The sequence below is a fragment of the Cavia porcellus genome, unplaced genomic scaffold (assembly GCF_034190915.1).
Source record: "Cavia porcellus strain 051 isolate PalLab524CR breed Dunkin Hartley unplaced genomic scaffold, mCavPor4.1 scaffold_6, whole genome shotgun sequence".
Classification (NCBI taxonomy): Eukaryota; Metazoa; Chordata; class Mammalia; order Rodentia; family Caviidae; genus Cavia; species Cavia porcellus.
This window is the reverse complement of record NW_026947489.1, coordinates 79,706,234-79,728,597: the sequence shown is the minus strand read 5'-3', so window position 1 is coordinate 79,728,597 and position 22,364 is coordinate 79,706,234. Positions and strand designations below refer to the sequence as shown.

At 51.8% G+C, this 22,364-nt stretch overlaps 1 protein-coding gene across 19 annotated transcripts in view; it reads right to left on the bottom strand.

The window, feature by feature from the left end:
* Myo18a (myosin XVIIIA) overlaps positions 1 to 22,364 on the bottom strand; it is a 104,898-nt gene that overhangs the window by 43,318 nt on the left and 39,216 nt on the right. For 9 of the 19 annotated variants that reach the window (XM_063251144.1, XM_063251145.1, XM_063251143.1 and 6 more), the window contains exons 3-11: positions 7,673 to 7,816; positions 5,572 to 5,659; positions 5,279 to 5,385; positions 4,989 to 5,165; positions 4,419 to 4,632; positions 4,045 to 4,187; positions 3,322 to 3,422; positions 2,445 to 2,508; positions 2,108 to 2,252 (exon numbers count right to left, since the gene is read on the bottom strand). In XM_063251144.1, the coding sequence (XP_063107214.1) occupies positions 2,108 to 2,252; positions 2,445 to 2,508; positions 3,322 to 3,422; positions 4,045 to 4,187; positions 4,419 to 4,632; positions 4,989 to 5,165; positions 5,279 to 5,385; positions 5,572 to 5,659; positions 7,673 to 7,816 (1,183 nt within the window). Of the gene's footprint in view, positions 1 to 542; positions 1,668 to 2,107; positions 2,253 to 2,444; positions 2,509 to 3,321; positions 3,423 to 4,044; positions 4,188 to 4,418; positions 4,633 to 4,988; positions 5,166 to 5,278; positions 5,386 to 5,571; positions 5,660 to 7,672; positions 7,817 to 8,796; positions 8,875 to 10,828; positions 11,534 to 13,911; positions 13,974 to 16,364; positions 16,503 to 22,188; positions 22,323 to 22,364 lie in introns of those variants that run through there. The other 10 variants (XM_063251135.1, XM_063251148.1, XM_063251149.1 and 7 more) reach the window with 7 other exon arrangements.

Here is a 22,364-nt window from a genome sequence, read left to right as displayed (position 1 = left end):
AGTGTTTCTCCTTAGGTCAACTGATGATCACTGCGCCTTTTGGATCCCTCATCCCCATAGGCTTAGAGATGGGCCATCTTCTGAAAGCAAAAACTGGGCCTAATAATACCAAAGGCACTTGATGGGACAGGAACTGCCAGCATCTGGGTCTTTTGGGGGCAAAAACAATGAGCTGGTCCTAAAAGAGGAAGTAATTCCAGAGGTTGCCACCAGAGGGCACTGAGTCAGCTGCAAAAATCTCTTCAGGGATTCCCCGACTTGGGCTGGGGAAGGACAAAGTCAGGATAAGCACAGGAGCCACGCGTGTGTCTTCAGGAGACTCTGCATAACAGAGTACTGACATCGGCTCCTTCCCTGGATGCATGAGGACCCTCCCCACCCTCCTCTTACCCCAGGGGAAACCAGATACCTAGATGGCTCAACAATGGAGAGGCAACAAAGCCACATGAGAAAAGGAACTGCCCACACAGACATATGCTCCTCAGCTAACATGTGTCTAATCACAGCAATTAGGGAAAGCTAACAAGAAAACAAGGTTTTACCTTCAGCAGCTTCTGTAAGGCAAAGGACCAGCATGCAGCATGCAAAGAAAAACAGTGTGTTAGCATACAGTCATCAATTGAGCCATCAGGCCTGCAGGGAGGGACTGTAGGGGGTGGGACTTATGAGGATGAGCAGGCCACATTCAGCCCTGGAGACACAAAAGCATACACACTCTCAACACGAGGTATGCTGTGGATGTCAACATATTGGCAAACACAGAAAGAAACCTGCCAGGATGTTCTGTGTCTACATATGTGCACAGAATTGCATACATGCGTGTGTGTGCACAAGCACACACACACAGCCCTGGAAAATACCGGGAGCTCTGAGGTGGTAACAACCGTTCAACACTCAGAGTGTGCCACCTGCAGTCACAGCTGAGGAGGGTTGGAGGCAAACTGGACCTCTATCCGCAGAATCAAAGAATTTCCTACAAGACACAGCCATATGCCTGCCTGCCCACTCTCCCGCCCACGTGGCCTGAATATGGCTGCTTCCTCTGGGCACAGTCCATGTGCTGGGATCATAAGGGGCCCGTAACCCAGATGCCTGTTCCTCCATGCACCCACAGCCACCAGTGCTTTCTTGCTTCTGCTGTGCAGCCAGGGGCCCTTCCCATCCCACTGGAAGATAGCCAAAGCCAAGTCATTATTCAGAGCCAGCATCAGAGCCTTTCACTAAACTACAGGAGGAAAGGTGAAGAAGAGCTCAGACCACTGCCTTCCAATGCAATCTCTGAGGAACACAACAGCTCTCCTGTGGCAGACTGAGCCCTAGCCATCTACAAGCCTGCAGCCCACGTGCAGAAACTGCAGCTCAGCTGTCAACAGGTGTCTACTGCCCCCTGGTGGTCTCCACCTTGATGTGCAAGAGCAGGAGCAGTGACTATCAAATCACTGCAAGAGAAACCTGGAGAAAAACTGGTCTCCTGGAGTCTCAGGAAGCCAGCCTACCCTGCCCCACCTAAGCTCCAGGGACAGCATCCCAAGAGGCCCAGGATCCAGATGCAAAACACACTGGAGAAGCACCTATTCCGCAGACCCCAGAAACCCTGCAGCAAGCAGACATCCCTTCCACCATCAACCCTGGGGTTCCTCCCTAGACCAGTCCTCTGTGCTATGAGAGAATGAGCCTAGCCCCCAGAGAGAGCCCAGGGAAGCACCGAGACAGCATGAGGCACCCCCAACACCCCGAGGCGGGTCAGGGTCAGTTACCCGCTTGCTCCTCAAGGGCCTCTGTCAGGAAGGGAACAAGAAGAAGAGTTATTCCAGCAGCTGCTCTGAGGGAGTGCCTTCCCTTCCCCTGAGCCCCAGCCTTCCGTCCCCAGTCATCCACTCCTCAAGCTCCCAGTCCTGCCAGCTAAGGCCAGGCCTCAGGCCATCACTGGTAGAGATGCTTCTCTGGCCTTCGCTCTGATGAGGAGGGTGAGAAGGGGCACATGTGAAAGAGGGTTATCTGTTAGCAGTCAAGTCTGTGCAGGGCAGGAACAAACCAGGAATGGCAGGGGTCCCTATAAGATCTCCTGCCTGATAAGGCAAGTTGTTGGGACTCAGCTGCTGGTTACCTCTGGTGGCTCCTGCAGCCCCCAGGTGGTAGATGGCAGCCAGGATGAGCCAGCAGGCCTTCTGTTCATCGGAAGAGATGCCCAGGACCTTCATGGCTGTCTGCAGCTTACTGAACTGCTGTGCTGCCTTCTGCTTCTCTTCAGGCTGCAGGGATAGACAGAGATGGTGGCTCCAGAACTCAAGAGGGTCTGTCCCTCCCACCATGTCCCCACAGAGCTGGACCCTCAGGGAGGGTGGAATTTGGGTAGAGCCACCTGTGGGGCACCACATGCCAACTGAGGCTTCTCCTATCTCCAAGGTCCAGGGCTACCAACCCAGTCCTCAGAGACCCCTCACCTTGGCCAGTGGCACAATCCCAAACACATTGTTCTCTGCCAAATGGTTCAAGTGAAGCTCTGTCCTAGGGTGCAAAGAAGGCATGAGTGTGGAGCTCGATTCCCAGGTGAAGCCCCTTACACACACACACACACACACACCCCAGGCAGGAGACAACAGCTCCTAAGTTTCCAGACTCCAAGTGCCATCTGCCTATCATTCCAATTGTCAGGCCACTCTGTCACCTTTCCTATCTAGCTTAGATTGCTGGAGAGAGCACCAGCCTCAGCCTCCCCGGGACAGCTCACAGATAGACCTTAGAGAGAGAATCCAGTCAGACCCCTAGAAAGAAGCAGGGATCCTGCCTGAAAGGCAAGTGAACCCAGATAGCCTGCCTCAGTTTGGCGAAGAACTATAGAGGATGGTGCCCAAGTGGCCGGCTCAGTCTTATGGGTTATGCTCGTCCAATGACCAGACAGTAAGTCTGAAGATCTGAAGGGAAGAGCCCGGCAGGAGTAACCAGGGAAGGCCAGCTGGGACACTGGAGAGGGCTATACTGAGTAGCACCTGAGCATCACACTGGCTCTGTGACTGTAGGCAAGTCTCATATCACCTCTGTCCCATAAGCTTTATTCCCAAGACATGACTTCCTGGGCAATGCAGACCCCTGGAAGTCCCTGGAAATACCGAGCCATTTGTGCTGCTTCCAAACAGCAAGGCTGCAGTCCTCGTGGTCAGGGCCTATGGCTCCCTCATCTTGCCATTCCCAGGGCTCAGCTCCAATCCTGGCACACAGTAGCAATGACCACACAGCACAGTGGGTATCAGGTGGCAAGGTCTAGGAACCCAGTTGGCAGGCTGGAGTCTAGAGCCCATTGTACCCTCTGTCCCACCTCACCTGAGGGTGCCGTCTCCACAGGCTAACAGGTAGTAGAAGATGTTGAATGTGGCCTCACTGGCTGGGCGTCGGGCCACACGCAGCTTTTCCAGAAGCATTGTCTGTGGCATGAGATGAGATATGGAAGGAGCTAGCACTGGGTCAAATTCCTCCCACCCACACTAGCAGCAAGAACCAGGCCCCAGATCCTCCAGGCCCCGGATCCTCCAGGCCCCAGAAACAAGCTGCTGCATCTGCTCTACAGCAAGGTACTCAGCGATTGCCAGGCCCCCCCAGGATCAAGCAGGAGCCAGAAACCAGAGCCAGTAGAAGAGCAGCCCAGGTATCAGCCTTCTTGGGGAAATGAGAGCTTGTGGTAAAAAAAAGTCTATGTAACACAGAAGGGGATTAACATTGGCTGGGCCTTGCATTGTCCTCTGCAAGGGAAAATCACCCCATGAGAAGGCCCTTTCCAAGAAGGATCTCAGAAAGTGGTGAGGTGGTGAGGTGGTGACACCAGTAGTGAGGTGGTGACAGCCCCTAGGTCAGGAGGGAAAAAGGACGTGGAAGGGAGGCCTGGAGAGCAGAATGGTGACAGCTGTAGGCAGCACAGGCCAGGCCAGCCTGTACCTTGGTCAGGACATAATCTCAGGCCAGCGAGGCACCAGGGACAGACTGGTTTCTAGAGTACGAAATCAGCAGCACATCTCCTACTGATCTCATACCTGGGCAACACTCTCTCACCTGAATGGACGCTGAGGCCACCTGGCCAGCTTGGTCAAAGTCCAGGGAAAGGATCTGGGAGAAGCGGGTGGCACTGCCGTTCATGATGGTAGGGCTGTTCCCAAAGGCTTCCAGGAGGGTGTACAGCGCCTGCCACTTCTCTGCTGCAGAATACAGACGCAAGGGACATCAGGAAAAGCAAGGGAGCTCACCCCACCGTGGGCTTCAGAAGTATGAAGGTTGGGGCCACTTAGACCAGAACCACTTGAAACCAGATGGGTTTCAAGGGGATAGAGCAGCCAGAGAGAAACAGCGCGGGCACCAAGGAAGGGACCCTCCTCCCCGCCCTGCTCTTCCCACCCCATTCTCAGTTTTCCCAGTCGTTCCTGTCTCACCAGAAAACACCTTGTTCCCACTGGTGCCTGCAATGGTGGCCAGGTATTGCACTAGGTGCTGGCAGCTAGTGGTCTTGCCACTGCCACTACTGCCCAGGAGGATGATGGACTGGTCCTGGCGGCTCATCAACATTGCCCTGTATGCTGTCTGAGCTACAGCATAGATGTGGGGTGCCATGTCCTCGCGCCGACACCCCTTGAACATGTGCATCACCTTCAGCAGAAAAGGGTTGGAGGGAAGGGGCAGGCTGTTAGCTGGGCCTACCTAGACATCCCTTAGCCCAGGGTCCACATCTTTCTGAACTTTCACTTCTGGCATGGCCAAGGATTGTAAGGCCAAAGCCATATATACAAATGCAGGTACTAGCCAAGTCCTGGACTCCATTAAAGATAGCAGGAATTCCTTCTGTATCACCCCCACCTCCTGAAATGACTCCTCCGAAGGTCAACCATGGGGCTGGGCAAGAGACCAGTGGACATCAAAGAGGAAAGGCAGCGAGTCAGGGGAAATGGGGTGGATAGGAGGGGCTGGATTCCTGAGGCAGCACAGTAGCCGAGAGGGAGCTGCACCTTCTCTGAGTACACAGAGGGGGCTCCTCGGGGGCTGAGGACCAGCAGGCTGGGGCCAGCGTAGGTGTGCAGCAGGCTAGCACCATAGCGCTGGCGCAGTGTGTGCAGGACGCTGGGCTCATTGAGGTACACCAGGGAGGCCAGATCTTCTAACCGGTCACAGGAGGGTGCATTAGCCTGGGCAGAAAGACAAGCAGAGGGGCAATGAAGAAGCAGATCGTGTTGCCACCACAGAGCACAGGTCAGCCTTGCCCACCGCCCTCCCAGTCCCCCAGCAGCCTCCTGCTAACCTTCTCTACATCATCCTCGTCAACATCCAAGATGGCGCCGTCATGGTCTAGCTTCACGCGCACCTTCCCCTCAGGTAAGCTGAGCTCCTCTGATTTGAGCTGGCTGGCTGCAGAGCAGGCACACACAGTTGGACACAGCACTGGGAAGCCTCTGTTACTCTGTCTGGGCCCTTTTTGGTCCCACCCTCCGCTCCCTGGATCACCAGTTTCTCTTTGCTCACTCCTGAACCCTCAGTCCTCCCGGAGCTCCTTCTGAAGAGTCCCAGATGTCTGCACCTAACCTGCCAACTCACCCAGGGAGAAGCCATCTTTATGGACCAGCCACACCTTCTCAGTCTCATACCAAGCCTCCTCAGCTGCGATCTGCTCTTCGGTCTTGGCCTGTCAGGGAGTGCGAGAATGAACAGTCAGACCCTTGCTCCAGAAGACGGAGACCAGGTCCGCAGGAGAGAGGGGACAAGCGAGAGAAGGACATTGAGATGAGCCACTGGGCAGGGGAAAGAGTTAAGCAGCAGACACAGAACATAGGGATATCAGGGGTGTCAGGGAAGGAGGACAGAAAAGCCAGGAGGCAGCGGTAGCTCTGAGGGGCTCTAAGGACAGGGACACCGAGGCTAGTGAGCATGCCAGTGTCCGAAAGGAGAGGGACAGCAACACAGGAAGCATGTGCCAAGGAGTGAGCAGACCCCGGGAGAGGAAGTCATCAGGTTCTACCTCCCTGAGTTCCTTCTGGCCCCCTCTCCCTGCCAAACCTGTGGGATTTGTATCCTGAACCCAAGCCCAACACCTTGGGCTACCATTTGGGCTCTGTCATGTTCAGAGATGGGGAAGGCCACTTCCTCCAGAACTCAGGAACAACATGTCCTCTTAGAACTTTGTAGGAGGATGATGGGTAGGTCCTGATCCCTGGCCTCGGATGGTCTGGCCTCCACAGGAAGCTCTACCGAGTTAAAGGCATAGTGCCCAGGTACACATGCCAGTTTCCCTGCTCCTTCTCCATGTCACCATCAACAAAGGCCCTGCTTGGGCAGTTACACAGATCCAGTGGACACGTTATTATGACACAAAGGCAAGAGGTAGCATGGCAGAGATGTAGTGGGTGAGGAACAGCAGTTTGGTCAAACACAAAGGAGGACTTAACATACTACAGGTGTGGCCACAGGAATGTATGTGAAGGGGCCAGGAACCCCAGGGCTGCAAGTGGTTGCCACGCAGAAATAAGAACAGGCACTGTCAGGGTGTGGAGGTGTCAACCCTGGTGCCCCTAAGTAGAACACTGAGGTGTGAAGCAATTGTGCCTGAAGGAATTGGATAATAGGAAGGCCAGCTCCCACGGACTGACCAGGCTGCTTTGTTGTTTGTGGGTGAAATGGCAGCAAAGTCACCCAATGGTCCCTGAAGGGGGACTTGTCACCTCAGCAGCAGGGACCAGTCCTCAGGCTAGCACTGGTCCTACAGTCTCCGAAGGCTCCCAACTGGGAGGGAGGTACAAATAGTTTCCTAGAGTCCTTCACGCAAGGTGCCCCTTCTTCATGAGACCCAAAGCCAAGGGCAGTTACTGCCCTGGGCCACTGATACCCTGGTGAGGGATCAGGAAAAGATAAGAGCACACAGCAAGTAGTTTATGTTGTTTGTCACAGTTCTTAGAGTTGAAAGATGAGCTGGGGTCTTGTTCCCAGACTAAATTCTGGCTTTGGACAGCCCTTCGCATAGCTATGGAATGAGAGGGCTAGGCCACACCAGTGCCTCCTAGATCTCTGGCTGCCACAAACCAGGGAAATTATCCTTCAGTCTAGTAGCTGCCAGTGTTTTGCTTGTTTTTGTTTTTTTGAGACAAGGTTTCACTGTGTAGTTCAGGCTGGTCTCAAACTCACTGTGATCTTCCTTCCTCAGCCTTCTGAGTTCTGGGATTATAGGTATGTGCTACCACCTCTAACCTGCTGTCAGTGATTGTTTTGATTTGTTATGGTAAGGATACTTTAAAAGGCCAGTTTTTTATATCTGAAGAAAAGTAACTTTATAAAAATTATTAATTATTTTTCAAATGACACTGAGGCAGGTGAAATCTTAGTCTTGAATAGGCATGCTCACTGTTTTTTGAGCTAATCCCACGCTGGCCAGGAGGTGGAGACAGAGGCTGTCTTGTCTCAGGTCTCGGATAGGGAATCAGCCTTTCGGGTTGTCTCTATCCAGAGTGAGGCGGGCTGAAACACCTAGACTTCGATTGGCCCTTAGGCTTCAGTAACTAAGAACTGAGTGCCACAGAGGCCAATCTTGATTGGTGATGCCCAAGGGTCTGGCACAGAACCACACCATCTTAGGTCCTGGCACTGCCTACCCCGGGGTCCCTCCACCCCAACACAAGGTAGGAGCTAAGGAGAAAAGAGGCCTTACACTCCAGCAAGAGGCCCGAGCACAGATGTCAGCCCAGGTACAGGCCAAGGGTGGTGGGCAGTCACCGGAGGAAGTGGAGGGCTCCTGAGGAGGGCAGGAGCACCCTACCTGGCTGAGGGCAGGAGAGGCGGCCTCAGGGTCCAGCTACCAGCGGCAAGTGGAAAAGAGAGAGAAAAGAAGAGGGGTGAAGACAAGCAGAGCTCTGGCACGGTCCCTTTAACAAGCACCCATGCGACAATGGGCTAGCACTTTGCAGTTGCCCAAGGTGCAGAGTGGAGGTTAGAGAAGTTTAGCTCCAGGCTGAATTAGGCTCCCTGTTCCACGTCTGCCAGGCCACGCTATCTCACCACCACCAGAGCCTGGGCTTTGGGACCCTCCTGCTTTACCTCTAGGACATTCTTCAACCCACTTCCCTTTGTGCCATCAGATTCCAGCAGAGAGCTGTCTTCCACCTCCAAACACAAACCCCAGAGGGCCACTCCCTGTGCTCTTTCAGAGCTGTCTGTCACCACAGACCTCTCACAGAATGAGGCTATGGGCAGCCCAAACCTAAGACCTCTTCCCCTCCCCTACTACACCCGTGCTTCACTTCTCCCACTCCCCGGCACGCACGTGGCGAGCAGAGGTGCTGCCCCATCCAAGTCCAGCCTGGAGGTCAACTGCCAACTGCCCGGCAGGTAGAGCACTGTGGCAGACCTTGGGATTAGCTTTGACCTCTCTGTCTCTGTCCAGTTACTTAAAACCCTTAAAGCTTAAAGGCCTTTCCGGCTCAGGCCTTGGATGCGGCTTGGTAGAAATGAGTAACGAGAGCTGGGGATCAAGAGTGGGACTGTCAACTCCCTGCCACGCCACCCTTCCCCCACCCCTGTAGGGCCCCAGGCCCTACAGCAAAACCTCCTCAAGGCAGAAGAACAGGGCAGAAGAGGACCAGATTTCCTAGCCATGGGCATGGCCACACTCCTCCAGGATCCTCGTCTCATTTCTTCAGGTGGAGCCAGAGAGGGCTGCCAGGGGCCCTCCTTTCCACAGTGAGGCAGCTACACACAGATGCACAGTCTGACTGCCCGTTTGAGAAAGAGGAGGGCTAGGGACTGGGGACCCAATCACAAGAGAGGTGGCATTACAGGAGCTGTGAAGATCCTCTCAAGTCGCTGGTGGGCCTCCTCTGTGGAGCTCAGCTGGACCTCGGAGGCAGCTCCTGTCTAAAGGTTAAACCACTATTAGTCCTGGCCCTAGTGGAAGGGAGGGGGAGACACTGCAAGCCAAGCTCCTAGCCCAGGAAGCCACTGGGATCCAATGTGGAAGAGGAGTAGGTCAGAGGGACAAGCCGAACACCAATATAAATTTTTAAACTACCAAACGATAAAAAGAACAGGTGCCTGCAAGAGGTTGTATTCTTTCTTTCCATTGTCCCAACCATTACTACAAACACATGGCTCTGTTACGCCCCTTTCTGGCTCCTGACCCAGCCCAGGTGACATGTGACTGAACTCCAGGTCAAGACATATCTGAGCTCCCAATCCCACTCTAAGGAGAGACAGAGAGGCAAGAAGCCAGAGAGGAAGGACAGCAACCCAGGAGAGGCACATGATGCTTCCCACCTAAAATGTGTCCTGAGGGAGTGGAGTTTAGCTCCTGCTCTGCCCACTGGGTCAGAATGTTCCTGCCTACTCCCTGTGTGCCAGGAACAGCTGCTGCCCTGGTTTCCCGAATGGGCCAGGAAGGTGAGGGAGGCTGCAGCTGGCTTTTCTTTAAGTCCTGCCATGCCCAGGAAGAATGAGAGCAAGGGGCCCTCCAGAAACCTCATGTCCCAGGAGGAGGCGGTAGCCAAGGCTTTGAGGACCCTGAGGCTGTGCTCCCAGCATTCTCCTGATTCCTCTTCTCTCTGTGCTTTTACTGGCTCCTCCCAACTGCAAGGAGCCAGTAGCAGCACAAGGACGTACTCCCCAATGCCCTGTGAGACCTCAGGAGGGTCCACAGAATAAGGAAGCTTGAAAAGAATCATCTCCAACGCAAGGACCAGCCATGAAAGCATCACCTTCCCAGGGGAAGGGGCGAGGCTGACTTTCCATGACCCTTCCCCTACCTCTCAGCCTCCTGCTCCACTCACAGGGCACTTCCTGGGAATGTGAGGTATAGTCAGATCCAAGAGGGCTGATTATACACATTTGCCACCTGGGCACAGGGCTCCTTCAGTCTTGCTACCAGAGGAGCCCTTCAGGCCACGGTGGCATTAACAGCAACTGTTATCAACACTATAGTGCACAGGCAGCCTGTGCCAAGGGTAGCATGGGCACATACCTATGTCATTTACCCCCAGAAACTCCTAAAGCAAGTTCTGGCCCTCAATTTCAATTCCAGTATCCAAAAGTACCTCTCAAATAAGATTTTTCTTAACCATTCTGGTTTTTTTTTTTTTTTTTTGCTACATTTTTTTTTTTGGTACAGGGGATCAAAATCATGACTGCATGCTTGTAAGGCAGGTGCTTATGCCACTGAGCTAAATCCCCAGCCCCCATCTTAGCCACTCTGGTAGTGAAATTTGTTGACCCTCTGTGCTCCTGCAATGCAAATCAATATTCATGGGTTTCCTTTGGAAATGTTCATGTTTGTTACAGGTTGTTGCCTATTATGTATACTGTATGACACATTCCAAAACGAAAAATTACTAATTTCCAAAATAATTCTGGCCACTTGGGCTTTAATGAAGAGATTTTTATTCTCTCGACTTGATGGACAGGGGCTTGAGGAGAGCACATTTCTGAAGTCCAAACTGACTAAGTGGCTAGGGATGTGAGCCCAGGCCGCCCAATTTGAGAGAACACTGCATTTCCACCTAGTACTAACCTGCTAAGAATCCAGTCGTTGGTGTGGGATCTGAGGCCTCAAGCTGACCCCTGTGGCTGGGCACCCAGACCTGACTCCCACGGCAAGGCCTGTAGCATGCTGGTTAGCAGTTCCCACCCCAGCTGCCAGAGCTCAGGGTATCACAGGTTCTCATACTTGTTCAAGGAAAGCCATGCAGACCCTGCATGGACATGTGGATGTCACCCAACCTGTCATGCAGGGCTCTCTGAGGCTCGGGGAAGCTTGCTATAACAGTGCCTGGCCCTCAAGCGAGAACGGGCATGGGAAGTTAGTGGCACACACAGATACCTCCTGCTGCACGCCAGGGGCTGGTGACTTGGCCTGCTGCTCTCCAGTGAGGTTCGACTTCGGGCCAGTGGAGCCTGGGTCTGCCAGTTCTTGTGGTGGGGCTGGGGAACACTGTTTCTCTGGGTTTTCAGGCTTGACCGGAGAGCCTGCTTTCTTTGGGGAGTCCATGTGTGAGGAGCCTGGTTTCAAGAGGCCTGGCTCCTGGCTGGAAGGCTTCTCCCCCTTCCCAGGAGTCTGCTTGCCATGAGGCTTGTGATCCTTGCCTCGGCCCCGAGACATTAAACTCCGCAGGCCCACAGACAGTTCATCCTTGGTTGTCTCCTTCTTTGCTTCAGGCTTTGGCAGGGTAGGAGGAAGTGGAGGAGGAGGCGGTGGCTTGAAACCAGAGGCTGCCTTTTCTCCCCTCTTGCCTCTAGCTGGGTGCTCAGGAGACTTGACCCCTCGGCCTGGAGGCTCTTTGGCACTCCCAGTCTCCTCACCAGGCAGGACCTTGCTCACTACCTTCCTTACTGCGTTCGCCACCCGCTTCCGGGACAGGCCCTGGGTCTCCTCACTGTGGCCTTCTGCTGAGGCAGCCTGCAGGCCATTCATGGCAGGTGTGGGTGCAGGACTCTTGGCTGTCTGGGAGGTCTCTGAGGGTACGGGGCTGGTGGCAGGCTGAGGACTCCTAGGTGGACCACCACCGTCCTTACAGCTGCCTTCTAGCTATAGTCACATAAATACAGGGAGACATCAGCATCCACCCCACATCCATCCCTGCCCACCCCATGCAAAGAAAGTAAAGGAGTGACCTCAGGCCTGGGACAGATCTTCCATTCACCCGGCAAACAACACACAGCTCTAAGAGGCTACCCCTGGAACTCCTCTCTCCATCTTCCAGATAGGACAATGGCATTGGAGAGTTTGGCTTCTCTTTCCCTCACAGCTCAATCAGGTACAGCTGTCACCTGCTACCTACCTCCAAGCTGAGCACAGAACTGGGAGGTGCTGAAACACAGGGCCCAGAGGCTGTGAGTACCCCAGAGTTACTGGCTTTATGGCAGGATAGCAACCAGGACCCTGGCAAGCCAAACCTCATTCCCTCACATTTTGCACATAGCAGAGATGGAATGTGAAGAGGTCAACAGCCAGTTCTACTACCCATTCCAGGCCTAACTCCAGGCTTCCTGACTCAGTAGTTCTAGTTCCCTCCAACACCTAGTTTTCTAGCCATCAGATCCAGGGCCAGGCCATCTTGCAGATAGAACAGACCAATGCTCTCCTGGCTCCAAAGCACGTCAAACTCTAACCATCAACACCCCAGCTCTTCTGGCCTGCAGCTACTGTGTACCCCCTCATCCATACTGTTGAGGGCTGCAGAGACCCAGTAGTGGCTCAGGAAGCATCTACTACAGCTTCCTTTCTGCCATTCTCTGCAACTCTTCTCCCAACTACCAGAGAACATGTATGGAAGGGTAGGAGAAGGCGAGGCAGCTGTGACCCACTAAGTGTTAAGTATTCAGCCCCACTCTGCCCTAGTGGAGACTATAGCTCATCCAGTCTCCAAGCTTCTGGGTACCCAGAAGTCAAGTAGAAAATGCTGAAATACCCCACCTGGGGCACTCACCCTCCCCACACTCATCTGGGCCACTGGCAGGGCCACACTGGCTAATGGCAGGACAGTTTCCTGCAAAGCCAGCTCAATACTTGGGGAGCGCAAGATCAACCAGGGGCTCCTTGCTAGCCAGGTAGTATTCTCTCACTAAGGAGCTAGGCTGTAGCCCACAATCCCCCAAACCATGACTGTGGCTCTTGAGTACACTAAAGTACTGCAATCCAGGAAAGCCTGGCTGCCATGCCTGTTACATGCAGGAAGATGCTCAGAGTGGCAGTGGGTGCTACTGCCTCTGGTTGCCACTTGGAGAGGTTGCCCCACTTCCTGAGCTGAGCCAAAGGCTTTAGTCCAAGCTTTAGCCATAAGGAGGCTCTGCATCAGGGGTGGAGAGGGAGGGCTTGAAGGCGGCTCCTCTTTAATCTCTTAAGTGAGAGTGCTCAGTAGTGTGCCAGGTTACTGCAGAGCTGGCCAGTGGCCCTAATTACTGGATCCTACTCCCTCCCTTCCCCTCTTCTGGCTTTCTTGCCAGTCCCCTAACTGAGGATGATGGCAACATAATAATTGGTAACAGTCATACTTCTGTATGCGAAGCACTCTTCTAAGTACTTTACATGCAATTTTCTCACACACACACATACACACACATCAAAAAAAAAAAAAAAGAAAACAACAGAACACAATACTTGGGCTACTCTGAGGCTCCTGTTTCATGCAACTCAAACATACCCTTTTGAAATCACAGGCTGTTTACAGATCCAGAAGAAGTCACACTGCCCGGCTAATTGAATTGTCCAAGGAAGTAGGGGCAGCCAGGACAGCTAGCATCTGGGGTAATGAAGCATGGATCTGTTCTGTGATCCAGATTGCCTCAAAGCCATGAGCACTTTTGTCTCTGCATGAACTGTAGCCCACTTCTCACTCTGGACATGGCTACGCAGGACCTGTCTGTCTTCTCTTGCCTTAGAAGAATCCAGCTTTATTTAGGGTCCCCAGCCCAAGGCAGTGGAGGCTGGGAGCAGTGGGCAGCTGAAGCCAGACTCAAAAGTTGCTGCATCAAGCAGCTGACGGGGTCTTGGAAGAGACAGCAGCAGCTGCAGTGAAATCCCTCTGTGCCCTTGTTCTGTGCTACCCGGAACAGGCTGAAGAGGCCCAAAAGCTAAGCATACGTTTCAATACTCCCTGACTGGAGCGTTTGCCCAACTAAGCCCCTCCAGCCAAAAAGATCTGGCAAACCAGAACTAAAGGAAGCAACAATAGGAGGATGGAGGGAGGTTAGAGTGGCACGGCCTAAGTATCTGGCTTTCCCACCTTTTTCATACACCCCAGGCTGATATCACACACACTGTACTATATGCCACACTAGGAAGGGGCCCCAGGGTCCCTACCTTCTCCATGGAACTGCTCACAAGCTAGTCTAGGGCTGGCAAGGAAGGGTAAGGTCAACCCACCAGACATACATACACACAGGAGGTCTTGTAGAAGCACTTACAGCCCCTTCCTCCTTGGCAGGAGGGCCAGGCTTTGGCAGAGTTTTGTCCTCCTCTTTAACCTGAGGGAGTAGACATAGAAGTCACTGGCAGGTCAGGCCTGGGAGACCCAGAACTAAAAGCCCAGGAAGAAAACATTCTGGGGACTTCTCTTTCCCTAGGAGACAGAACTTGAGTTTTCAGTGGTACTGAGGCCAGGGACCTAGACAACAGATTTCCTTTCCAGGGGTCAAAACTGTCCAGGGACAACTCAAAAATGAAGAGTCTCTATGGAGGTAAAAGTCAGCAACTTAGTGCTCAGTGACCAGCTACCATGTCCACTGGGGCTGTCTGAAGAGGTCTACTTCCTCACTAGTGATATTGTGGTCTTGGTTTTGCGTAGTATATAGAAAAATTCTAACTCAACTTATGCTAAACTACAAGAATCATTCCTGGCTCAGACAGGTAGTGGTTTGAACAAAAGGCTCCTGACCTACTGGCTGAAGAGGGGATTAACCCAGTGCTGGGGTGCCAACCGGGCCCACAGAATTCAATGGGTGGTCCCCAGTAGTCTTGCTTCTAGATCCCGTGGGAGTCCTCTAGTGCTCACAGCAGAATGCCCTTTCTGCCAGACCACAAAATTCTGGTTTGCGGCAGGAAGTGAGGCAGAGATGGGGATTCAGGCCACATATGTTCTAATCTCAGGGTCACGAAACTGCCAACCATGCAGCCGAGGGAGGGAACCCCAAGACTGGATCATAGTACAAAGAGATAAAAATGTTTGAGCTCTGTCAACTCTGGCCAGGGTTTGTGCTGGAGCTCGGAGGCAGCCACCTGGTCAGAGGAGAGGAGCAGAGTCAGGGGAAACAACAAATACCACAACTGTCTGGAAGAAAGACAGACAATGTGGAAGTTTTGAAGGCTCTTTCAGTTCAGAGGCTAACTCAGGGGGGACTCTGAGGGACTGGGCCCCAAGTTTTGGACAGCCTTCTTCTCCCCTAGCCTCACAGCATCTTTCCAGTCCTAGGGGATTTAATTCTTCTCCTTTCCACAGTCACCAACCCCTTCCTCACCTCCAGCATGTTCTTTCCCTCAATAACGTGGATAGAAGCCTGGGGGAAAGTCCTTGCTTCCTAATGGCAAAGATCCTGAGAAAGATCTAGAATCAATTCTCTGCTTAAGGGACTCTCCGTTTCTAAACAAGGTCCCTGGGCAATTGTTTTGTTGTACTTGGGGTGGGGGAGTTCTCATTGCATAGTTTAGCTGGCCTTGAACCCACTGGGTAGCCTAGGTTGGCCTCCAGCTCACAGTGATCCTCCTGCCTTAGTTTCCTGAGTGCTGAGATTATAGGTGTGTACAACCACACACTTAGCTCCCTGGTCAATTCTGAACTACAGTTAGCCTGATGGCTGTTGCAATTTTAAAGCTGAATCCTGACCACAGAATTAAGGTCGAGGAACTCAAGTTTCAAAGTTAGTTCAGAGGATCCCACCACTTTAGAAATTGGGGTTGGTGCTGTGAAAAGGAAAGGAGGGGGCTGGTAGAGAGGGAACAAAGAATGGCTAGCTCATCACTTGCTGCTCCCACTAAGGACCGTCACCCTGTCCCAGGGGTCACACCGTGCACAACTGCCCACATTCCTGCACACAGGTTAGAGGGCAGCAAGAGTCTACACACCACACGCGTACACACACTCACTCATTACTATAAGCAGTGCTGTTAGCTCGAGTTCATGCATGGCCCAGATTCCCGTTAATTCTGTGTCCTTCACCAGCTCCAAATCTGTCCTTCCTCTAGTGACTTAGGTCTGGGATCTCAAACGTTTGGTCCGAGGTGAAGCATTGGAGAAAACACTGGTTGCTCCCAAGTGTCTAGGACGCTGGGACCAGCTTTGAGCTCAGTTCTGGATTTAGCCTCAGGCTGACTCACCGCACCCTCCCCCAACCGAAAGGCCCCTGGCTGCTGTAGGTCATTGCCCAGCTGGGGACTGTGCGCACACACAAAGGCACGCCCAGGTCTGCGGCAGCCTGAATCACTCTCTGAACCAGGTACCAATTGGCCTGATTCCCCCCTCTCAGGCTCTTTCTCCTATCCACTTCAGTCCCCAGACTACAAGAGACTCCAGAGGCCTCAGAGTCAAGCCTTTCTCAGCAGCCCCTCCACAGCATAGGGTGCACAGTCCCAGGGGTGAATCTGAGTAACACCAGTGTGGGGGTTAAGTTGGAGGGGCACTAGTGGGACAAAAGGCAGCTCAGCTTACTAGAGGTGGAGCTCAGAGAAGGCAGAGGACTCAGTGCAGGAGCCCATCAAGACAAGAGAGGTCCCAGTCCCCAGGTCATCCTCCTCATACCCCTAAATGCAGATGCATGCTCTAATTTTCTAGCTCCCAAAGCCCTCTATGCCTTAAGCCAGCCTGTTGCCTGCAGACACACCATGCCAAGCACACAGGAAAAAGACTTAGAAATCCAACTTTCCTTTTGCTCCCAGAAGGCGAACCTTGACGAAAAGGCCATGGTGCTGAAGGCAGCCTGCACCTGGGTCAAGGAAGAAGTAGGGGCAGGGTCTCTCAGGGCCTCGATGTCTTCCTAAAGGCCAGGACCTGCCAGGACAGATGCTGTGGGCAACAAGAGGGAAGGAGGGATGGAACGGAGAAGCAGGGATTACAAAACTCAAAAGGTCAACAAGACAAAAAAAAAAAAAAAAAAAAAAAAAGCAAAACAAAACTCAAAAGGTCATACAAGGAGTGAAGAATAAACAGAAGAAAAGGAAGGGAAGGTGGGTACAGAACAAAGAACTTTCTACCAGTGGAAGATGTGTGCCCTCTGGCCATTCCACAGCTGCTGGCCTAGCTGGAGAATCAAGAGACTGACTTGTTTAGATCATGGCTAAGGTCCTTTCCATGTCGGGACCTGGGAGTCTGGGTGGGGAGAGCCACTGGAGTCCCTGATACCCAGGAGGAAGAGCAAGGAAACTGCTCCAGGAACCTGGCAACTCTTCCTCCCATCTACAACTCACAATTACCCGATGGTAATTGGGCGAGAGCCTGGAGAACCTCCCCCATGGCTGAGAAGGCACGTCTGGTCTTCCTGAAAATCAGCAGTCAGAATTGTCCCCAGGCCAAGCAAAGGTGTCATCCAAAGAATCAGTTCAATTCAGTGGAATTTAACAACCTATCTGTCCTTATAACTGTTTAATTTTTTTTTTTTTTTTTTTGTCTTTTTCCTTTTTATCGGTACCAGGGATCGAACTCACGACTGCCTGCTTTCAAGGCAGGCGCTTATGCCGCTGAGCTAAATCCCCAGCCCCTTTATAACTGTTTATAATGGGCAACTAGTCAAGAATTAGAGAAGTTTTTTGGTTTTCAATTTTTTTTTTTTCAGTGCTAGAGATCAAACCAATGGTCTCATCTGTGCTAGCCCAGCTTTTTACCACTGAGCCAGCCCCCCCCTCCGCCCCCAGCCCTCAAATATTTTTCAGTGGCTTTGTTGAGTTCTGTCTTACTATGTAGTAACTTCAGAGACTTGAGGTTGGCTTGCTGGATTAACTCACTTGCTGTTGATCTCCTGTTCAAGGTTTCCTACTTGTCCAAGCAGGTCCCCTCCAGCCCAGAAGGACACAGACCACTGATATTGGCCACTCCTCTGCATCAGGTATTGCTTTGTGCATCTCTCTGAACCCAAGTGTGGGTTTCTCCCAGAGGAAACTCCCCATGCCTTTTGTACAGCATTGCTCACATTATCTTCCCTTTCTTCCTTGTCTCTGGATTTTAACTAAGTTTTACTCAAGATCAAGAACTACCTTTATCCAATGCAAAACAGGCAAGGAATTTGGGCCTAAGAGGTAGTGGCAATTTCTCTGTCACAATCTCTGAAGCTGGGAACGAATGGCTCTGTGAAGAGAGGGTACCATGAGCCAAGGCCTCTCTTCCCCAACCCTGTTCCTCCTCTAGAAATTCAGCCGTTTTCAACAACGTTAATTATTAGCAATAGAATGCCTGCAATGAGATGGGCCCTCTACAGGGTATTTACCATAGATTTTCTAATATAAATATTACAACCATCCCCAGGACATGGAAATTATTAGTATTCCTACCTTACTGATGAGGAAAAAGAGTAGGAAAGGTATTTTGCCGTGAAGCTAGTCAGCAGTGAATTTGGATTTGAATGTAAGTTGGTCTGACTCCAAGGCCTGTGTTGCTTCCTTAACAGCCCACCTTTCCCTCCCTTCCCTTCCCTTCGCTTTCCTTTCCTTTCTCCTCTCCTCTCCTCTTCTCTCCTCTCCTCTCCTCTTCTCTTTTTTTTTCAGCCTACCTTTTCTGATATGATAATCAAGCACCACAGGCCAAGTTACCCTTAGTAGGCAAATCTGATAAATACATTTCATTAGCATTGAGGTCCACGAAATCCAGGGTGAGCCAAAGCATGGGCTGACAGTGTGGTGCTTCACCAGTGACCAACTTTTCCAAACTGAGTTTCTAGACTTGCAAAGGGAGACCTCACCATGACCCTGGCACTCTGGGGCTCTGGCCAACTCTTCCCTTGGTGGTGCCTCTGACCTCTAGAAGAGAAATCAGCACTCCCTGTGAGCCAGGCACAGGGGCAGGCACTACATACCGTCACTCATTTAATCCTTATTCCCTAGATATGGAATGGAGAGGGTAAGATGCCCAGAGCCCCACAACTAGTAAGGCAGAGCAGGGATTGCCAAACAGGATGGACCCTGGTGAGCTGTACAGGTGATTATGTCATTCCCAGGCTATGATTTCCTCACAGGCAAGACCACCTTACCATCCTACTGTAGGCACTTAACAAACGTTTGCTGCACAATAAGGCTAGAACAGGGGTTCTTTGCCCAAACCTCAACCCTAGCTGGTCTCTTTCCCTAGGATAAACTAGAGAGAAAAACACTTGCCTATCCTGATCCCCAGAAGAGTGCTACAACCAAAGGAGGGGTAATCTTTAAATTTAAATTTAAACTCAATGTCATGGGGTTAGGGGAGGGCAGGGCCACTCTGAATTGCTTAGTAGCTCTTTGTGGAGCAGTAATAGCTGTAAAATGTACCATTCCTTGGTCCAGTCATTCAATCGTCAGGAATGTGTATCCAATCAGTTGGCTTAAAAAAATAAAGAAACCCAAGGCTGGGGATTTAGCTCAGCGGCATAAGCACCTGCCTTGCAAGCAGGCAGTTGTGAGTTTGATCCCCGGTACCGATTAAAAAAAATAATTAAAAAAAAAATCAAGAAACCTGTACACCCATGCAAACATATTTATAGCTACATCCCATATAACTGTCCCAAATTGGGAAACAACGAAAAGTGCATAGAATCAGCTATTGGTTAGGTAAACTACTGAGCTTTGGTCTAACATATTGCTACACTGCTATTTAAACTGACAAATATGTGGACAGTGAAATCATATGGAAAATGCCACATATAACAATATCAATTAAAAAAACCTAGAATCTAAATAGTATATAAATGGTGATCATAATAATCTTGTAAACGGTGTGAATTAGACACAATAGAGAAACTTGGTATTTATTTTGTTTTGCATTTGTTATTTACTGCTTGTTTTTATTGCAGAGACGGCTAAATAGTCAACGAAAAAGTAAAGGGGATAATAGCTAGAAGCATTTGTTCTTAAAGAGGAGAAATCTAAGAAATGAGCTGATGGATCACCTATCTACCCGGAAGGCTTCTGTTACTCAAGGCGCAGGGCCAGGATGGTGGCATCAGCACCAACCACCCTCCTCTAAGGTACCATCATCTGTGCCTCCCACGGGAACCAGGGACACAAATATCCCCTGGAGAATTTAATTCAGCCCACTGGGCAGCCCTTCAGTTCCATCCCAGCCCACATACATTGACACCCCAAGAGTCTAAACCAGACATCTGGAAGCTGCATGCCTCCTAAGAGTGATTAGAACCAAGATGTCACCTGTGGCCAGGACTTCTCAGGCTTTCCCCTTTGCCAATAAAGGCAACACTCGGGCCTTTTCACTGAGAGGAGAGACGCAGAAGATTCTCTATTTTGATTCTGAGGCCTTAAAAGCAGCTCTTGGGAGACCCCTTTCCTGTCAGGTCCAACCTAATACGGTACTAATTTATTTAAGGAATATAGTGGGGAAAGGAATAAAGGAGAGGAGAAGTAGTAATGGAAATACTAACAATAACAGGGTTATTTGTTTTGTAGTGCTAGAGACTGAAGCCAGGGCCACGAGTATGGCAGTAAGAATTGTACCACCACCTGGGCATTGATGGCACACATCTGTGATCCCAGTATGAGGGAAGCTGAGGCAGGAAGATCACCACGAGTTTGAGACCAGCCTGGGCTACATAAGTGAGTTAAAGGCCAGCTTGCAGCCTGTACTACATAGGGAGACCTTGTTTTTAAAAAAAATAAATCCAAAAAAGAATTGTACCACTGAGGTGGGCATGGTGGTGCACGCCTGTGATCCTAGCACTTGAGAGGCTGAGGCAGCAGTGCTGCTGTGAGTTTGAGGCCAGCCTTGGCTACAGAGTGAATTCAAGGCCAGCCCGAGCTACATAGTGAGACCCTGTCTCAAAAAAAAAAAAAAAAAAAAATTGTATCACTGAACTAACCCCCTATCTCCAACGGTTCATGTTTATTGTACATTTACTATGTACCAGGCACTGTGCTGAATCATAATATGCATTATCCCATTGATTTTCACAATACACCTCTGAAACAGACACCACTATGGGTCCTACTTTATAAATGAGTAACAGAAGGTTTAGAAGATCAAGTGACTTTCCCAAGGCCTCATGGCAGCAAGGGGCAGATCTGGTACTCTCACTCTAAGGGAAGGAGGTCAGTCTACCCCAGTCTCCTTTGTTCACCTACATGGGGTCTTTCACACATCAGTTGCCAGAACAATAATGTGGGTAGAAAGAGTTTCCACAGACAGTGCACCCCCCACCCATGACCTGAGCACACTGTACCCTGAGCCGTTGGAGGGGAAAGGGGAGGTCTTCAGGGAATGATGCGAAGGCCACGGTGCCAGTCAGAGGAGGGGAGAAGAGCTTGGCAGGGACACGCTGGCCTTTTTGGTTCCCGTTTCAACCAAAATCCTCCCCCACCAGGCAAAACAGAAAGCAGCAGAGTGCCCTCGGTCACTGCTGGCCAGCCCAGAGGAAGCAGGTGCACTGGAATGGCTTCCTGCTGCCACTGCAGTTGCAGAAGGCCCAGGGCTTCCTCCTCCAACGGCTAGGCCTGCTGGAGGTCTCCCCTCCCTGGAGACATGCACTGCCCTCTGCGAGGCACTCTGCCATCTGCTTGGCTATAATCATGTATGGCCCTGACTCTGTAAGGGTCCTTGTCCTGGTGGCCCAGGGAGCAGGATGGGGTGGGGAGGAAGGCCAGGAAGCCCCACCTCTCAGGGTGAGGTGCTCCCTCTGGCCCCACCCCCAATTTGCTCACACACACCTCAACAATGGTGCCAGCTTGGAGGCAGGCAGGGCAGTCCCTGGGCACAGAGATACAAATGTGTTCACGGGCACATCTTAGACTTCTGATATAGGCCAACCCACACACTCTGCCAACTGCTGACTCAACTGAAAACCCTACTCTTGGAGGCTGGGGTGATGGAATAGACTGGGAGGCCACTATGTCTCTCCTCACTTGCTTTTTAAAGAAACTTACTACTTTAGAGTAATGTCTGCTAAAAAGGAGTCTTACAGACAGTTGGGAGCCCCTGGGATGCCCTCTCTCTGCCCCTTCCAAATGTTGTGGCCACAGGAATGGAAGAAGCTATACTGGGTCTCCCCTTGGGAACAGTGAGGAAGGTCTCTGTCAATGCCAAAGGTCATCCTTTTCCTCCCGTCGGCCAGGAGGAAGTAGGGGAGAGGGTTACACCGGCAACCCAAAGCAGGAACAAGTCCTACAAAGGCCAGGGGTGCTGGGGTCCCAGGCTTTGGAAGAAACCCAGGTTCTATGGAACCACATTCCAAAGCACCAATGGCTTGTGAGGAAGGATATCTCAGCTTATGAGTGGCAGATGCAGTCCCAGGACCCGAGGTTTAGAAGACAGTGCCCACTTCAAACCTCTAAACTCGAAAGTCAGGCTCAAGATGTCGCTTCCCTCTGAGGGGTTTTGAGGCTGCCAGGGCTGAGCAATGCCCTTCCTACTAAAAGGAGCCCCAGGTGCCCCACCCCTTCCTCCCCACCTACTTTAGTCACATCTAGGGAAACAACAAAGGCCCCTCCTTTCTTAAATGAGGACACACTAGAAAAACCCTGGGACATTTCCGGGGTGTGTGGGGGGTCAGAGGAACACTCACCCGCATGGCCTGGCCTGGAGCAGCCCAGAGCAAGGCGTCTTCTTTTGCAGCTGCTCCGTTAGCAGCTCAAAATAGCACGGGCTGCAGCACCGCCCCGTCCCCTCCCTCTCCTCAGGCCCCTCCCAACGCAGCTGCCCAACCCTGGCCGCTCCAGTGGAGAGCTGAGCCCTGAAGAC